The following is a 17128-nucleotide window of genomic DNA, read 5'->3' as shown; positions in this document are numbered from 1 at the left end:
TTACCTTAACGATATGCTTCTATAAATTTTCCAAAAAACATTCTGCTTTTGCTTTATTGTATTGATTACGGCTAGGATTGCACGTCTTCGGTGATTATTCTTCTATTTGGGGGATTTTTTTTTTCGTGGTTTATTTTTTCCACATATTCAAAGCTGTTTCTTTTTGGCCTCTTTTTTCGGTGTCGTTCCAACACCTGTGTGAAAAGGGCGTTATGAGGAGGGAGAAAAACATGACACGTGCATCGAATTCGTCAACATCGAGGCAAAATGCCCTTCGCCCCAATACTCAAAAAAAGCGTCCAGGTACTGATACGCTGAGGAAAGAAAGCAACGGGCAAGTTTCTCGAAAAAACAACAACAAAAGAAGCAGTGTTGCCGACAGTTCAGTTGAGGCTGAGTACCGGACCAACGTAATGTGATGCTGTACATCTAGAATTTTTCGCGTAAAACATGGGCTTCTTTTATTCAAAAACAGCACCAATTCGTTGTTTTTTTGTTTTTTTTTTGTTTTTTCTGATTCTGATAAAACGGTTTCGGAGTTATTTTTTCCGAAGTCAATCGGCTTTTACCAAAAACTCGAAACCCTAGTTGTGGCGGACTAATCTGTGTTTTGTAAACGTGAGTCGCCTGTCACAGTACGCATCCTTGCTGTTACCCGATGTTGCTCTCGACTCGCAAAATACTGTCTAGATACATACTTATATGTCATGCTCGTCGTGCGCTTCTATGAAGTCTCGCTTCAATGTATCGCATTCTTTTTTCATTGCTAAATTTTAGTGCCCGTGGTTATTTGGAATGTTTACGCGTTCCCTGGGCGTTGTCGCGCGAAATGAGAAAGAAAAACGGTATAAATGCCTTGTTTGTTTGCGGTCCAGTCAAACATTAGCCTGTACGCTTTTATCAACAAACTTCAAAATTTCTTTCCTGTGTGCGGTCAGCTTATAAAAATAATACTTTTGTGATTTTTTTTTGATTTTTTTTTTTTTGGGGGGGGGGTATTTTTTTTTAAAGATGCTTTAGAGCGCCGACTGACTCGCCTCTTTCCTTCGGCCTTCGACAGTTTCGTCCAGGGATGCCCCGGGGAAAAGTTCTGGCTTTCTTTCAGTTCGCATTAAACTTTCCAGATAGAATTTGTTTTTCTTCCGTTTGAAAGTTCTAGTTTTTTTTTTTTTTGGTTGTTGTTGTTTTTTGTGTATGTGCGTGCGTGTGTGTGTGTGTGTGTGGGTGTGTCTGTGCGTGTTTGTGTGGGTGTGTGTGTGGGTGTGTTTTATATGTGGTGAGATCGGTGCGAGGAAACGACATCTTTGTGTCTAAGTTTAGAATTTTTTGTTGTTGCTTAAGTTAAAGTGTGTCTTTTTCGTTTTTTTTTTTTTTCTTTATTACCGAATAAAAAAAGTGAGTTTGTTGGACCGAGTTATTTTTGTATGTCTGCGCGTTATGACATTTTTGAAAGAACATTGGGCGTGCTGGGCGGCTGATAAGTCTTAAACGTAACTAAAACTTACAACTACAGAAGGAAAACGAAGCCGCATAAAAGAAAGGACACACGCATACACACACACACACGCACAAAAACACAGAAACCGTCTTTGTGTTCAACAAAAAGGTATGTTTTTTTCCTTCTTTTTGCGTGTCTTCTTCCTATTTCCGTTTTTTTTTTCAGATTTTAGTTGCTTTTGTCAATTTTATAAATTAAGATAGCTGACACTTTCCTGATTCCGAAGCATTCCATAAATGACATCCCCGGAACCCAAAGATAATGAAATGATGTAATTAAATAAATTTCGTGAAATTGATCATTGTGTCCGCCGAGTTTTCTGGTAATCGAAAATAAATTAAGGACCTTTCCTCTGAGGCGCCTTACTTTAATTGAGAAAAACCACTTTTTACGACTCTAACAACGTGTCTTTTGTCATCGCCAAAACTCGTCAAAACTCTAAAAGCATGTTTGTAGCCACACCGATCTCGCACACAAGATGCAATTTTAACCGTATTAATCAATTTCGGAAGCAAAGTTGACTTCTGAGTTTGGTAACATTTGCCCAGAAGGAAAATTGACCTTGAATAAGAAAACCCGGCATTTAGTTACACAAAAACGTTAAAAAAACATTTCAAATCACTCTCACTTCTAAAATCTTCTCCCTCAAGTCTCGGTGTCGTTCGTTGTTGAAAGCTGAGCAGCGCTGTTGAATCCAGTGTCGCATGCGTTACAAAAAACAGAGTAACAAAATAAGTTACTCGTTATTTATAAATAAAAGGAACGCGTTGCCGAACGACGTTGCTTCAAAATAAAAGGAACGAGTCACCGTTACCACTACTAATAAAAATTAACGCACGTTACTTTCGTGTTAGCTTGTATTATGAATTTTGAAGTTTTACTATTTCGACGTTACAGGTATCCGTAAACGAAATACTTCAAGAAACATCATGTCCATGCAGAAACTTAAGATAATTATCTTATATTTTTATAGCTTCTTCCAAATATTCACGAGAAAAAACGCGAGAAGAAAAACGCGAAAAACGAACGAATCCTTATGACTTGGCTTCCAGAAACACGACAAAAACTTCTAGTGTAATCTTTATGAAGTATTGGGAAAAAGACGTAGCGAGTAACGTAACAAAGTTACCCGTTACTTGAAATACGTAGCATAAAAACGATATCCGTTACAGTTCTAAAAAATCTATACCGAGTACGTTCCTACTTTGCCCAAATGTAACCGATTAGCGGTAACGCCGCGTCCCGTAACGCATTACCGCCAACACTGGTCGAATTAAAGAACGCTCTAAAAAAAATCTGCGAGTTAACTTTCCTGCACAACATGAAGAGAACCGGTTTATTGGTACACACTGTTCCTGCGCCCATTCCAAAGTTTCAATTTTTATGTTTATGCTTCTTGTTCGTGTTATTTTTTTTTTTTCATGCTGGTTTTATGAGTTTATGTCGCAACATTTTTTACTGCGTTGGTGGTAACCATATGCTCGGAAATCGCCACTTCCTGAGTTTCTTAAGTTGTCAGTGCCCACAGAGTAAATAATGAGCCGACTAGGCCCTATCCCAAGTATTATTGCGCGCATGGCCAACTTTCTGGAACATTACATTAAATAAAAAGTTTTTCTAGGAACTATCAAAATTCCAATTGATTTCTGTTCTATGATACCCAGCCAATCACTGTCCTAGGGAACATTTCGATTTTTGTAGAGAAAAGCATAAAATGATAAATTTGTGGATGTCGCCCATAGGATTGAACGGAGTAAAATTTGGAGATCCGTGGAATATAACCTATACGCATCCCAAAGCTCAATTACTGCTTGTTAGTATTATACAAGTGTCATCGAGAAGATTCCCGGAGGAGATTGCGATGTTTTATAGCTGTTTAGATTATATTCTCATTTTAGTTCATGCGCCGAAGCCAAGCAAGTTGGGGATGGAATATGCTCTTATATGGATCAAGTTCTCAACCATTACAATGTGACAGTTAAGCATGTTTAATTTTAAAGAAAACATGCCCCGACCGGGACACGTTTATCACAAAAAAATGAAACATTGCCCTTTATCTTTTCTTCTTATTTTACAATAGGGGATTTGTGCTCCAGTTACTAATGCATTGAAGTATGCGTATATATGGTATATATAGGCACGAGCTTATACCGCAGTCCTTGATGTTCTACTTTTCCAAAGTGAGTAAAAAGCAGCGGATATTGGTAATTAAGGTATTCATAAAATACTCACGCCAATTAGTTGACAATAAAACAAAGAAAATTTCTGAAGTCAATACCAGCGCACGTAGCTTAAAGACCCACAGGGAGAACAAGGAAACAGTATTTCTCGCAGACACGACAAGTTGCAAAAGATAGGAATATGTTAAACTCTTTACCTGCGTTCTTACTTATCTCATGAGTATAAAGGTTATTAACCACCATTTAGTTGGTGATAAAACACAACAAATTCTAAAAAGGCATACGAGCGCGCGCAGTTCTAAGGGCGTCGTTTACACAAGACAAAGCAAACAAGGTACCAATATTTCTCGCAGACATGTCCGGAGTTCCAAAGGGCAGTAACCCTTTCAACTCTTGACGTGCCTTGACATTTAACCTTTAAGTAAAGATCTCACTAACCCTTTCTTTTTTTTTCTCTCTTAAGTGTTAAAATGGCTACAACCCTTGAATGTCTCCAACTGGTCACAAAAGAACGCGTTTGTGTGAAAGCGGTAGTGTAGAAAAGTTCTTGCGTCGCTCTGAAGCTGTTCCAGTGATGTCGGCGAACATGGTTGGTGGTACGTTAACGTGATTGAACCTGGCACTAAGGAGAGAAATTGTGAGAGGACAGACGCCCTACCGTCAGGCATTCTTGTATTGTGAGTATTGCTGTATGTTAGATGTTTCCTTCCCACACCTGTGACACAATTTACTCAAAGTGTTCATAATGCGGAAAAGGGTTACGAATGTGTCCAATGCGCTCATGAAAGCGTAAACGGTAATAAGATAAGTAATACAAATTATGCGTAAGGTTTATACGAGGCGTGCATAAGTTCTGGCACGTTTACTGGACACATCAAACATAAAATTCTGCCTTTTTCAATAAGATAGTCGGTGTGAAAAAAACAAAAAAAAAAACATTCAGGGGTCACCAAATTTTACGTAAACAATTTGAGACTTTTGATCGAAACGTCTTGAAGTTGTTTTCATCTCCATTCTGCTCGTGCGCCCTTTCTATAGTTTTACATAATCTAATCGAACGTAATGCTCTTCAATGGGAGGTTTGTATTCGTTTTCGGCGAATGGCCAAATGATGGTAGCTGACAGCTAAAGCTATACAAGGTTTGGCTTTATCTGTCCTAGCTTCTGGCTTTATGATTTCTTGTTGGGCGTTTTTCATTGGCTAATGTCACAATCGCACTGGCAGACGACCGAAGGCAGACAGTTAAGGAACCCTGCGGTTCCTTAACTGTCTGTTAAAAAGGTATATCATCATGGCGCTCGTAGTCGTTGTGCCTTCGCTATCACCAACTAAGCCAATCGCGTACAAAAAAAAATAGCAGGGTAGCAGGGCATTCGTGGCGCACGATTATTCTAGCCGGTCTTAACAAACGCACAAAGGCGACTAGAGAGAGTAATTACCATGCAATTCTGGCGCTGCTTAATCCATCAAATCGTAGCGTTGACTGCGGTTGGAGTTAATATAAAACGAAGTATAAAAGCGCCTGAAAATCCAAAGATTGCCTGTTTCTTCAATAGTTCAATTCAACCTTCCAGTCCCTTTTCCAATGTCATGCGTTACTCGTGGTGGTAGTAGTACGATGGTAGGGCATCGATTCTTCGAGTGCCGTTTCCTACTGCGTTATACAGACAGAGAGTGTGGAGGGTCAGTGAACCTTGGCGCGGTAAATTACGGCAGCTTATAGAAGCGCCAATCTAAGCCTCACTATTCAGAATGAAGCATCGTGAACTCGAGTCCAATCTAGATATCTAAGGATGTATAATACCGGCGTTAACTTTATATATATATATAAACTACCGTTTGACATACAAGGGGCGGCACAAAAACCGTGCGCAGATCCCTGGGTACGTTAAGACGTTAAACAAAAGAGCTTGGAACGGACAGTCACATTTTCTATTGACCCGTTCTGATCGCAGGTTTATTGCTTAGTGCGCTTGAGGCACCCTATGCGGCAATGTAGGCCTTTCGGTTAGCACTAAACTGGGGCAGTTTGTATTTCCGCTGACTGTACGTCAAAACCATGAATTGGTTGTCGTACTGCACTGACAAAACTGTCCCTATGAAGGGGATACACACATCGCCTCGATTTCATGATATGCCAGTGCCACTCTAGCGCAGTATCGGCAGAGCCGATCTAAATTGCAAATACGAAACGTTCCTTTACTTTTCACTCCTTTTGCTCGAAGCAGTTTAATAACCCGCGAATGTCGCCGCGATCTCGCACTATACTTTGCGCGCAAGCCACGCTCGTATATTTGGCCGGGTTTTTTTAACCGAAAGCATAGAGCTTAGTGGTTTTCGGCAAATAGGAACGACGGAGTCACTGGAACGGTGAGTATCGACAAGGTACGCACAAAAAACCCCTGCGGTCTTTTTCCTAATGACACTTGTCGTTAGAAACGGTTCGCCGACTGCGGGATGTTAATGATTTCCTCTCGATCTGCGATGGCCAAGATTCCCCATAATGAGCACCCCAAAACGGGTCTTTCTTTCTTTCTTTTTTACTCTTTTTTACGACATTTATTTGGATGTGTCCTACGTTGCTATCCCGATCTTTCGCTATTTCTGGTGCGCGTTTTTATGTCGTACTTGCTAACGTTATCGACGACAGAATAGTTGAAGCGAAAACTAGCTTGTTTGTTTCTGTCTTGTTTTTTTTTTGAGTTGTGTCCTCTAAAGCCTAGACGTTTTATCTCCTTTCATTGCTTTGTGGACTGTAGGATGGTGATCAAGATAACCACAATGCCGAATGAATGGCCTAACAAACGACTTTTCAATCTCAAAATTAAGTTTAATGTTTGTTTCTTTTGTTGTTCTTTCTACTTTTTTTATTTCTTTGTTGTTATTCCTTTCTTTGCTTTTTGGCTCGTGCAACTCTTTCTGAGCACTATTTCTTTTCTTTTATTATTTTTTATTGTTTTGAGAGGGCTTAATGCAAAGAGGAATCTATTTACAAAAATATTTATTTAAAGTGTTGTTTTCAATAACGTATTTAATATTGTGTAGACGGCGCCAGCTTTTCTTTCATAGTCGATACCGGTTTAAGAATTCAGTAGACATTCTCCGCCTTCAGAGCCAGCTTTCTGCCTTTAATAACGGTCTGTCGCACGCGCAGCTAAAACCCGACGCAATGCAGCAAACGCATGCTGGAGCCGCAGCTTCTGTTGATTTCATTGCCTGTCACAAGCTTATAATGAATCATCGCCAAGCGCCTTGCACTCTCACTCATCATTAAAGCTTGATTATTAACATATTTAACATGGCTGTCGCTTTCTAATTTGAATGCACTACGTATAGAAGATAGGACGCCATGGAGCTGAATACCGCTTTCGACACAAGAGCGTCATCTGTCACACAGAAAGGCAACTCCCCCGCCGCCATCTTGGTTTATACCGCGTCGCACATGCCAGTTTGCGCATGTTTCATTGTTGCAATACTAATCACAATATGTTCGCGTTTTGTAGTCTAAAGTCAGATGGAGAGTTGTTTGGTTGCCCGAACTGGTGAAGAAACTGTATTTGTCTTGTTCTGCCGTGATGTCCAGACTAAAAGTCAGCCACCTTCGGGGTGGCAACTGCCCGTTCGACGTGGCGAGGCACGTTTGACGCGGAGATTTGGAAATGAGCCTGCTGCACTACAGATAGAGTTACTGTTGTTGTTCAATTAAAGAGCGTGGCTATCGGTTTTGAATAAGACTTTATTTGTATGTACCCCCGTCCCCTTTTTTGTAATTCATTTGGGCGCTGAATGGTATATTGAATAAATGAATAAGTAGAAAAATAAAAGTGCGTTTGTAGACGTGGGAGATAGGTAAAACTACGGCCTCACGTGCTTGTCTGACAAGTTTCAACAGCTGATTAATTACATCGTTCAGAATGCTGAGTACAATCCAAAGTGACGTCATTACAATTTTTGTAGCTAATGCGTGTACCAATTGTTTTGAAATGATTGGTCGTTTTCGGCACATACGTTTGACAAGGCGAATATTAGAATCTGTGGCAGAACGTAAAAGCAGCCCAGTGAAAATTGCGAAACAATCAATTTGGCTTTTACATAAGCAGTCTACACAGATGATATGTTGGCGCAGTCCAAGCAAACGGAAAGGCACACTGCTTTCGAAAAAACTGGTTCGAGACACGAAGCCTATCTGCGAGCGAATCACCGAAACACATAACGGGCGTTCGAGGAACTAAACCACTCTCGCTTTTCATAAATTCAGGGTACAACTCAGTCTCTTGTTCTTACTCCGAGCAGAAAAACTAAATTCTTCGCGCGTGGTGAGGAAACGGCTGTTGTATTTCACGCACGCTACACCACGACACTTGCACTAGGGCGACGTACACAAACCGGGAGCATCCTTCAAGATGGCGTCCGCTGCCCAGAGTACCTAGTCAAATCTAACTTTTTTACTCATTGTTGGCAGACTTTTTCAAGGGGTCTATAACGAAAAGCAGCCAAACCTTTACACTCTCCTCGCCCTGACACTCACTGATTTCTAAGACGCGTTCTCACAAGTGCTTGAATGGTCTTGCCCTGTTGCTGAAATAAATTTCAAGAAGCATTCGTTTTATCAGTACCAAAGGGCAGCTTAATGCAGACTCAGGTAGACTTGCGACTTCCTCAAACTCCACCCCCCGCCCAATCGTCATCACTAGTGGGTTCACGCAGAGGACCTTGCTTGCGTAAGCATCACCGCCAGTACCTCTGGAACTGCAGCTATGGCGACTCGACGGCGTCATCCCGGCTGCCACAGTTCAGATCATTTCCACTTGATTCCTACAGAAAGACCATGCCTGGCTTCCATTTTTTTCCCCTAAAATTTCGCAAAAGCGTAAAAAAAAATTGTCCCTTCCAGTCCGAGGAAACCTTCTTTTGCGCTGTGTTATTCTGCTTGCAATATTTAAGCGGAAAACTAACTCGTTTGACGAGACAAAACCCTGTGACTGGCAACCGAAGTTCCTGCTGTTACGTCCGCGGGTTTACGCCCAAACAAGCGATGTCCCAACTAAAGGTCTGAAGCGGAATCTCACCACGTGTATGAGGCTTTAGAAAATAAGATTCTCATCTTATTGGCACACAGTCGTCCTTTCATCTTTGCTGTGTATTGTGTGAATTATTGAACATTGTCTGATTTCGGTTTCAGATGCTCGGTTGGCAAAGTGGTGTCCTAGTGTGTGTATATAAAATATGGCGTCCTGGATAAACACGTCTTTGGTATTCCGTCAGCTGTTTGGGCTCGTCATTCCAATCTACTTCAAGGATGCTTTCATTCTTGAACAGTTTCTAACTCCACCCCACAGAGCAGGTGTCGACCGATGAATGCCGCACGTGCCGACGTTTTAACCCCTCAACCATAATTAGATCCTTTTTGGAAGCTGTAACGCAATACCTCCCGTCGGAAATCATTGCACACGATGGCAGCTCTTCACGATAACATGCTATTTATACCTCCGCAAAAAATGAATGAGGGTGCTTCCGGGAACAAAAAAAAAACACTCGCGTCAACCCGCGCTAAAAAAGTGACGCAACCGATATAGCAAACTCAGAAGTCCTCGACCCACACTCCCTAATTTTACGCGTAGGCAGTCGAGCTGGCATGTCGCAAAAAGATATTCTTGGCCTCCGTCCGCATCGGCAGTGACTCTCTTCTTCGAGCGTCCCATTTCCTGGGAACTTATAAACAGCGCGTGATGGAAGCTTCATAAACCGGGCAGCGACGCACATCAACTGCGCAAGTTTTGGGGCTCGTGCGTCCGCATAAAAATTATCTTTTTATGCGGACGTAAACAACGAGAAACCGGAGGCTTGTCCACCTCAGATTTTGCTTATATGACGAAGTCTGAGTGAGTTACTTCTGCATTTACTTTCAAATCGTACAACCGACGGCAGTCAAAGGCGCGAACACATACAACCAAGAGAACACACGCACTACACGCTAAAAGCGACCTTCACGGGGCTTTCCCTCTGGGCGATTGGTTCAGCGATATAGAGACGTGAGGGACACTACGAAGTTGGTGTTTATGGGGTTGTTCGATTAGGTCCACCGGCTCCTATAGCCTCGTCTGCTCCCCGACATGAGATGAAACGAAGTATAGGCACGCGCTATGCTTCGTTTCCAGGCTCAACTATTACGCGGTATTATTTTTTTAAGCACGATCACGCTACATTCGCTGTCCGTCATTGGCTTAAAATAGAAAACTCACAAAGACGGCGATCGGAGTGACGATTCACCTCTTTGCCCTGCTTGAATGGCTCCATCGATGCGTATAGTGGCGACAGCCGTCAGACTTAGATTGAAACGGAGTACGGTAATGAAGTTACCTGTATCTGTATCGAAGTGCTTTTCAGGCTGGCGAGGGGTCGAGAAAAAAAATGCTATCGTATTTAAAACTTGGGGCGCGGCCGCTGCTGTCGGTACTGCGCATGCGCAGACGCTTCGTTCCTCCCGAGTTTGGTTTCTGCGCAAGCGCAGTGCCCACACCTAATGTGGGCAAGGCGGGCTTGTCTGGAAACACTGTGTTGGGGGATACCACTGATCTCTATGTCTATTTGCTGGATCGCGTTTGACCAGCTCCTCCTGTGGACCGGAATGCGGTCACTGGCGGCCATCTTTAGGTAGAGTTATATCATCTCTAGCCATCATAGTAATATGGCGGACAGCCCAATGGCGGCAGGCTGCCATAAAAATAGCCGTGGATCTAGTACACTGTACCGTGGGTGACATTTCGTGCTTGATTGAAGTTGTTCGACGAAGCAGATTCTTGAAACCCAGCGTGAACGGTAGCCTCATCTTTGAGGACCCGGCAAAAGTTCTACGAAAGCGCAGCACCGGGGGAAAGCAGCGCAGCTCGCATCAAAAGCAGACTCCGTACCGTCGTCTGCTTTCGATGCTTCTTTCGATGCGACTTTCGATACGTGCTGTGCTGCTTTTCTCCCGGTGCTGCGATTTCGTGAAACTTTTACCAGGTCCTCAAAAACCGGACTACTGTTCACGCCGGGTTTCAAAAACATGTTTCGTCAAATAATTTTAATCAAGCACGCAATATCACCCACGCTTTTTTGACCGCAGCCTGCTTACCCACCTGCCAAAACGCTATCTGCCGTGGATGGATGATAGCGGCTGCAGCAGCTTACATTGGCTAGAGGTGATATAACTCTACCTAAAGATGGCCGCCAGTGACCGCATTCGCGGAGCGGGCAAACGCGATCCAGCAATTGTCATAGAGATCAGTGGGGGATACGCTATCGGCGACAAAATCCCAATACCAGAGAAAACGATTAACGTGAGAGGTCTGCTCGTAGATGGAGCTACGCGGAGCATTAGTGACATGGCACTAACAGTGCGGAACCCCCCCCCCCCCCAACCCTTGACTTTTTCTAAAGCATGAAAAGGTATTTGAAAGCTACCCAAAAATCCAAAAACTTTGTCCTTCCGTGCATTTTACGCTAAATTTAGCGGGGAAAGTGGCGTCACATGACATCACCTCACGTCACGTGACCAATACAGCTTTGCAAAATTTACGGCACGTGACCTACATACGTCAACTCAGTTTCCTCGCTGAATTTAGCGGGAAAATCAATGTCTCGTGGCCAAAACATCAATTCAGCTTCCCCGATAAATATAGCTTTAAATTGACGTCGCGCGACCCACACGCCAATTCGGTTACCGGCTTAGCGGGAAAAATTCGCGTCTTGCGACCTAGGAAGCCATCCAGATTTCCCGCTAAATTTAGCGGGAGAAATTGACGTCAGGTGGCCTATAAAACTATTCACTTTCCCCGCTAAATTGAGCGAGAAAATACGCGTCCCGCGAGACGCCGATTCACTCGCCAATTATACTGCGTTACGTGCATCGTAGGATTTTAAAGGAAAAGGTAAAGGCGGAAATATATATATATATATATTTAATTACTTCTCAGTTACAATAAATAATGCGTGATAGTCTCTGCCAAGGTGAGAACCTTGGCAGTGACTATCACGACCTCGCGTCTGAGCTCGCGTCTCAGACGCGAGCTCAGACGCGAGCTCGTGATAGTCGCGTCCGAGCTCAAACGCGAGCTCGCGTCTGAGCTCGCTTCTGAGACTATCACGAGCTCGCGTCTTAGACGCGAGCTTGAAGGCTCGCGTCTCAGACGCGAGCCTTCGACAGTGCTTCGGCGTCTCGTGCACCTCTGGCACCTGCGCAGTCAAAGCACGGCTGAAGGCAAGGAGCACGTGCTGTTGGCCCTGGCGTTCGAAAGACACAACCCGCCCTTCCCACTCTGTCAGTGACTACAGTGGTTTCCTTTAAAAAAAAGCAAAAAAGCTTTGGTTTTTTTTATTTATTTTTTTTTGTTTTTTTTTAGAACGTGACGAATTCACGTTTTAGTTGACGGTCAAGTTTGAACGGTTGAATTCGTCTGTTCCTTCTAAAAGGGTCGCGTTCCAGGAACGTCAATCCTTGCAACTCCGCTCTGTAGAACACTGCGGGACCTGTACTATATTCTAAATAATATAATTCGAAACTTCTTTTATTCTCATGGAAATGCCAAGTTTAATTTCCATTGTACGCGACTCAAAGGATTTTGGATTAAGTCTTTATTGCATCAATCAACGATTCATTGAGTAATAAAGCGCACCGACAGATTGGTTTTTAATTTACTGCGCGATAGAATGTTTAGCGTAGTAATTGATCTGTGGTTTGCTCTAATGACTGACCGAGCGTTTTACTGATAGATATTTTTATGCATGATTAAACTATCAATTGACCAATGGATTTGTATGTTTCTTAAATTGTGCATTGAGCGTTAGATTTGTAAAATATCGGACATACAAGATTTTATATTATATGTTTAACACTAATGCAGGTATTTTTATATTGACTGATTTGTCAAGCTTATCGATTTATCTATTGGTTGATAGTTTGGTCTATATCTTGAGTTTTTAGATCTGGATTATAATAGGGTTGAATAATTGACATTCTGATAGGCAGAATATTCTCTGCGTGCCAAAACTGAGGGAGAGGACAAGACCATAGCGCGTGGGGGGAGTTAGAACGCTGAGCTCTGGTTGAAACGATTAGAAGGTAAACGTAAAGGTCTTTACCTGTCTTTACTGTCATAGCCTCTAATATCCTGACAAAGCCTGGCAGATCGCCACGAGAAGCTGCCGCCGAAATGGAAAAGTTGGAGCGGCAGACAACGGAGGAGAGGAGAGTCACGTGACTGGTGCCCGCTGCGGCGAGACGCCGAAACGCACTTCTCCCGAGCGAACAAGTGTATTTCGGGTCCTCGCCACTGCAAAAGCTGTGCGCTGACGACCAGGTTCCCCGTGAAATGCTCTGTGCTACCAGATCCTCGCGCTTCAAATCTGTTACCAGGCAATCTATATGGATCCGTCGTCGAACTGCCAGGATTTGTGAGTAGAGAGGAGGCTATGAGCCACTGCATTCGTCGAACCCGCTCGAATTCGAAGGTCAAACACCGGACGCCGGCTTTCTGTGTTCAAAGGCGTTCGACGAGTGCAACGGAGACAAAGGCAGCGTGCTCTACTTTGCGACTACCCTTGCATCATTCCAACCATGGGCTCGGTGTTCTGAAATCCTCGCGCGCTCTGGTCTCCCCCTTTCCCTTAGGCTCTGCCCGTATACAGTTGACTGGATCTATCGATGAATGGATTGATTGATTGAGTGTATGATGGATTGATTGGTAGCTTGATTGTGATTATAAATTGATTGATATTCGATTTAGCGATAATGTATTTATTCCATAATTGTTAAATCTATATTTTCGTGGATAAGTTTATTGATGTCTCGCTTAGTAATTCGTGTTTATTTTGTGTGCCTTTGCAGATGGGCTACGGCGTGAGCAGGCAGTCGGTGCTGCGCGGCGAAGTGGACCCCGATCTGAGCAACTCTCTGACGGCCCGACAAGCCGAGTTGGTCCGATCCACTTGGGCTATCGTGTCGCAGGACCTTGCCGGAACAGGGGTGGTCGTCTTCAAGAGGTGCGTCTCCTCGTTCCTGCCCGCCGCTTTCAGTAAAGAATGAGATACCTCTCAATGGCGTCACCGAGCTACTACCAGAAATTTGGCCGTCCGCCCGAACGTGCTTTGCTCCGCTAAATTTAGCGGGCAAGTGGATATCACGTGACCTTATAGTATCAGGAGACACCACGAATGGATACTTTTCAACAATTTTCCCACTAAATTTACCGAAAACACGCGTCACATGATCTGATGTCGCGTGACGCCAGATCACGTGTCAGAAATTGTCTTCAATAATAAGTACGCGAACTAACTTCACATGAAAACGTCACGTGACCACACGTCTCGCGACTTAATCGCGTGACGTGACGATACTGTGTCAACTTGTAATGTCACACATAACGACGATCTCCCGGCTACGTTTAGCGGGGAAATGAGGAAACAAAGTGTTCTTCTTCACTTTCCGAAACGGCATGCGTAATATCCTCTCAACAAACTTAAACGACCTATTCGTAAATGCTGCTTTTCGTGCGTTATAAAATTTGGGAGATAAAAGTCGCTGGCCATTTTTTGCCTTCCAAGCGACTCGTCCGAAGCGTTAGAGGAAACCCTCCGATAGGGGCTGGATGTACGGAGCTCGGCCCTTGAGACGCTTCAATCTGAGCCCTTTACGGCCTGAAGCCAAAGAGCGGTACTCACAAAGGACACCCACTTAGTCCCTCAGTAACTATGGGGCCATAGACGCGAAGGATTTCAGGCTCAAAATAAACTTGAAACCTAACACTTTTACAACCTTCGAAAGCTTTTCTTCTTCTTTTTTCCCCGAAAATGTAACTAAGAATTGGTAACGTTCGTAAAAATACACAACGCTGATACCCGTCATAGTCAACTCGATATATACCGGGGCAAAAGATTTAAAAAAAAAATCAAAACAATAAACTATGAATTTCCGTAAGCAGTTACTGCCCAAACCTAACGCTAGGGGTCCGTACCGGATCCCAAAGCTTCAAACCTTACAATTTCTTTGCTTTTTTTTTATTGAAAGATTTGGAGCGTTTTTCTTAAATTTTTAATAAGAAATTGACGGCCAGCGGAACCTACGAATGCGGGGAGATGAACGGCGCCGGCATCTTGGAGCGGGCCTCATTGCTTCATTGAAAATTCTCGAAAATCGCTTAGTAGTTTTTAATCAGATAAAGGCAATTTCAAAACTTTGGAAGCCTTGTCCTGAGGACGTGTGCTCCATTTGGACAGAGCGTGATCATTCGGCGATACATAGTTTATATTTTCAGTGGAAACAAACAAAAATATAAGTATTTCTTATGGTACTTTTGTGTAAAAAATAACACTTTAATTGCAATATAGGCGCTTGAATGACGCTCAATGACCTTTCTTTCAATAAAAACATTTTTAATCAACGACATTAAACCTGTTGAATGTCACTAATCTTATAAACATATTTTATTTATGTAATGTTTGCGCTACATTGCTATGACAAGACCAGTTTTGTTGAGTTCTCTTATTTCTTGTGTTCCACTTCGGGATTATTTTATTTTAATGTTAACAAATGACGCTCTTGTTAATTACTTTGTTTGTGGATTTTGTTGTTTCCTTACTCGTTCGTCTAATGATACAGGTACCTCGTATTATAATTGCGTGTGTTCTTTTTATTTACGTTATGTTTTACTAATTTGTTTTTTCGTTTTTGCTGCGTACCCGTAAGAGGTCTGAGAATCAGTCGAGCTACAACTTTCTTTTTCTCCCCACAAGTATGAACCCACCATACTTACACGATGAATAAAGTTATCACTCTCATGGTGATTTCACTTCGTTACCCATCTGTTCTCGGCCCGCCTTATACGCATATGTTTCGCAAAAACACCTTGCCCCCCCCCCCCCCTCAATCTTAAAAACGGCTTACTCGTACAATGGTAAAATATCAGCACTACACAACTGTTAACGCAAGCCTAAAACCGCAGGCACACTGCCAATACATCACACAAAATACACTTTGCAGATAGTAAAGAGTTTTAGGGAACCGTTTTTGCAAATCCGGTACGTACCGTACCGGAGGACCCGTCGTGCCGTATCGGGTGTGCAAAAACGGTTCCCTAAAACTCTCCAGTATGACAAACACGCTTCGAACACGGGTAAGGCGTGTAAGAAGAAAATTCTATCGTCACGGGTGTGGACCGAGCACCGGCTACTTTCGTAGCCGCAGGGACGGCCGATTGAGCGAGGTGAATCTGACGCAAGACGGAAAAGAAATGAAACCGAGTTATAGAATTTTTTTTAAATTTCGCGCGAGTTTGAATTGAGGAATGAGCCCCCGGTGCTTTTGGGGGACGCTAGTAGCCGTTTGTGAGGCGCACAATGCCGGACGCACAGAAATGCGTTACGGGGCTTTTGTCAAGCGGCGAACTCGGAAAGGGGTGAGCGATGCGCAACCCGCACCTTTCGTTGAGAGACGGGCGCCGCCAAAGAAATTTCGCTCGATGTACCTGCGCGGAGAAAGCAGAAATATCGCGGCGCGACGGAAGTTTTACGTGTTGAGGGAGATGGGGATTGCGGGAGGACGGATATAATGGCAGCTTCAATTGCTGTATTACATGCAGGTCTGTTATTTGCTATACGCTCCTAAAATATGGAAGGTTTTTTTATATATAGAAATATATAGATCTTTTTTTTTTTTATCTGAAACAGATAGCGAATTCCTGTTTTTTTTTTTTTCTATCTTCCTCGTAGGTTTTTAGAAAATAAATTTCGAAACAAAAAGTATAGTCTTGCACACTTGACGACTGAGAAAGGTTTTGTTTCGATATTTATCTATTTATTCGTGTATATATTTATTTCTCCACCAATATTCCTGAGAATATTTTTTTTATATCTTATTGAATTGTTTCGGGTGTGGTTTCTATCTTATCACAAATTTTTTTTTTGCGAGACTATTCATTCATTCATTCATCTATTCATTGATTTGTTCATTCATTCATTGATTTATTTTAACCTCGGGGCTCAGAGGCATTTAAAAAAAGTGAGGAATAAAAAACAATTATAAACAATATACAGTATTCTAACAATGCGAACTCGTAGCTGACAATACTTATACAGAGAGCGTTGTTAGCAAAACAAGTAAGTGGTTCAATTCACTGTGAATTCTAGGAATACATGATGCGCAAAGTGTGATAGAGTGGCAAAATGGGAATACCACCGAATTCTTGACGATGATAAAAAGCGTGGGGAAAGAGACAATGGTGCGATTCCTACCTACGCTTTGAATTAAAAAAAAAATATAAGGGATGAATATCTTTTTGAAATATTACAACACACAAAGGAGATTACGATGATGTACGTGAGAGACAAAGTATTTTACTTTGCTATTGCGCCTACAATGGGGTTATTATGAGACCTGTACGGTAGCATTTGGACCTAATCAATTTATCTGTA

The 17128-nt window shown here is 42.7% G+C and overlaps 1 protein-coding gene across 1 annotated transcript in view; it reads left to right on the top strand.

Moving 5' to 3' along the window:
- Positions 1-17128, top strand: part of LOC8032495 (neuroglobin) — a 205365-nt gene that overhangs the window by 128885 nt on the left and 59352 nt on the right. The window contains exon 2 of the mRNA XM_002410133.5: positions 13548-13702. Coding sequence (XP_002410177.3) covers positions 13548-13702 — 155 coding nt within the window. The remainder of the gene's footprint in view (positions 1-13547; positions 13703-17128) is intronic.

This window comes from Ixodes scapularis, unplaced genomic scaffold (assembly GCF_016920785.2).
Source record: "Ixodes scapularis isolate PalLabHiFi unplaced genomic scaffold, ASM1692078v2 PGA_scaffold10__122_contigs__length_95168666, whole genome shotgun sequence".
In the NCBI taxonomy this organism is placed as follows: Eukaryota; Metazoa; Arthropoda; class Arachnida; order Ixodida; family Ixodidae; genus Ixodes; species Ixodes scapularis.
Note: the sequence above shows the minus strand (reverse complement) of the source record. Positions and strands in the feature narration are given on the sequence as shown.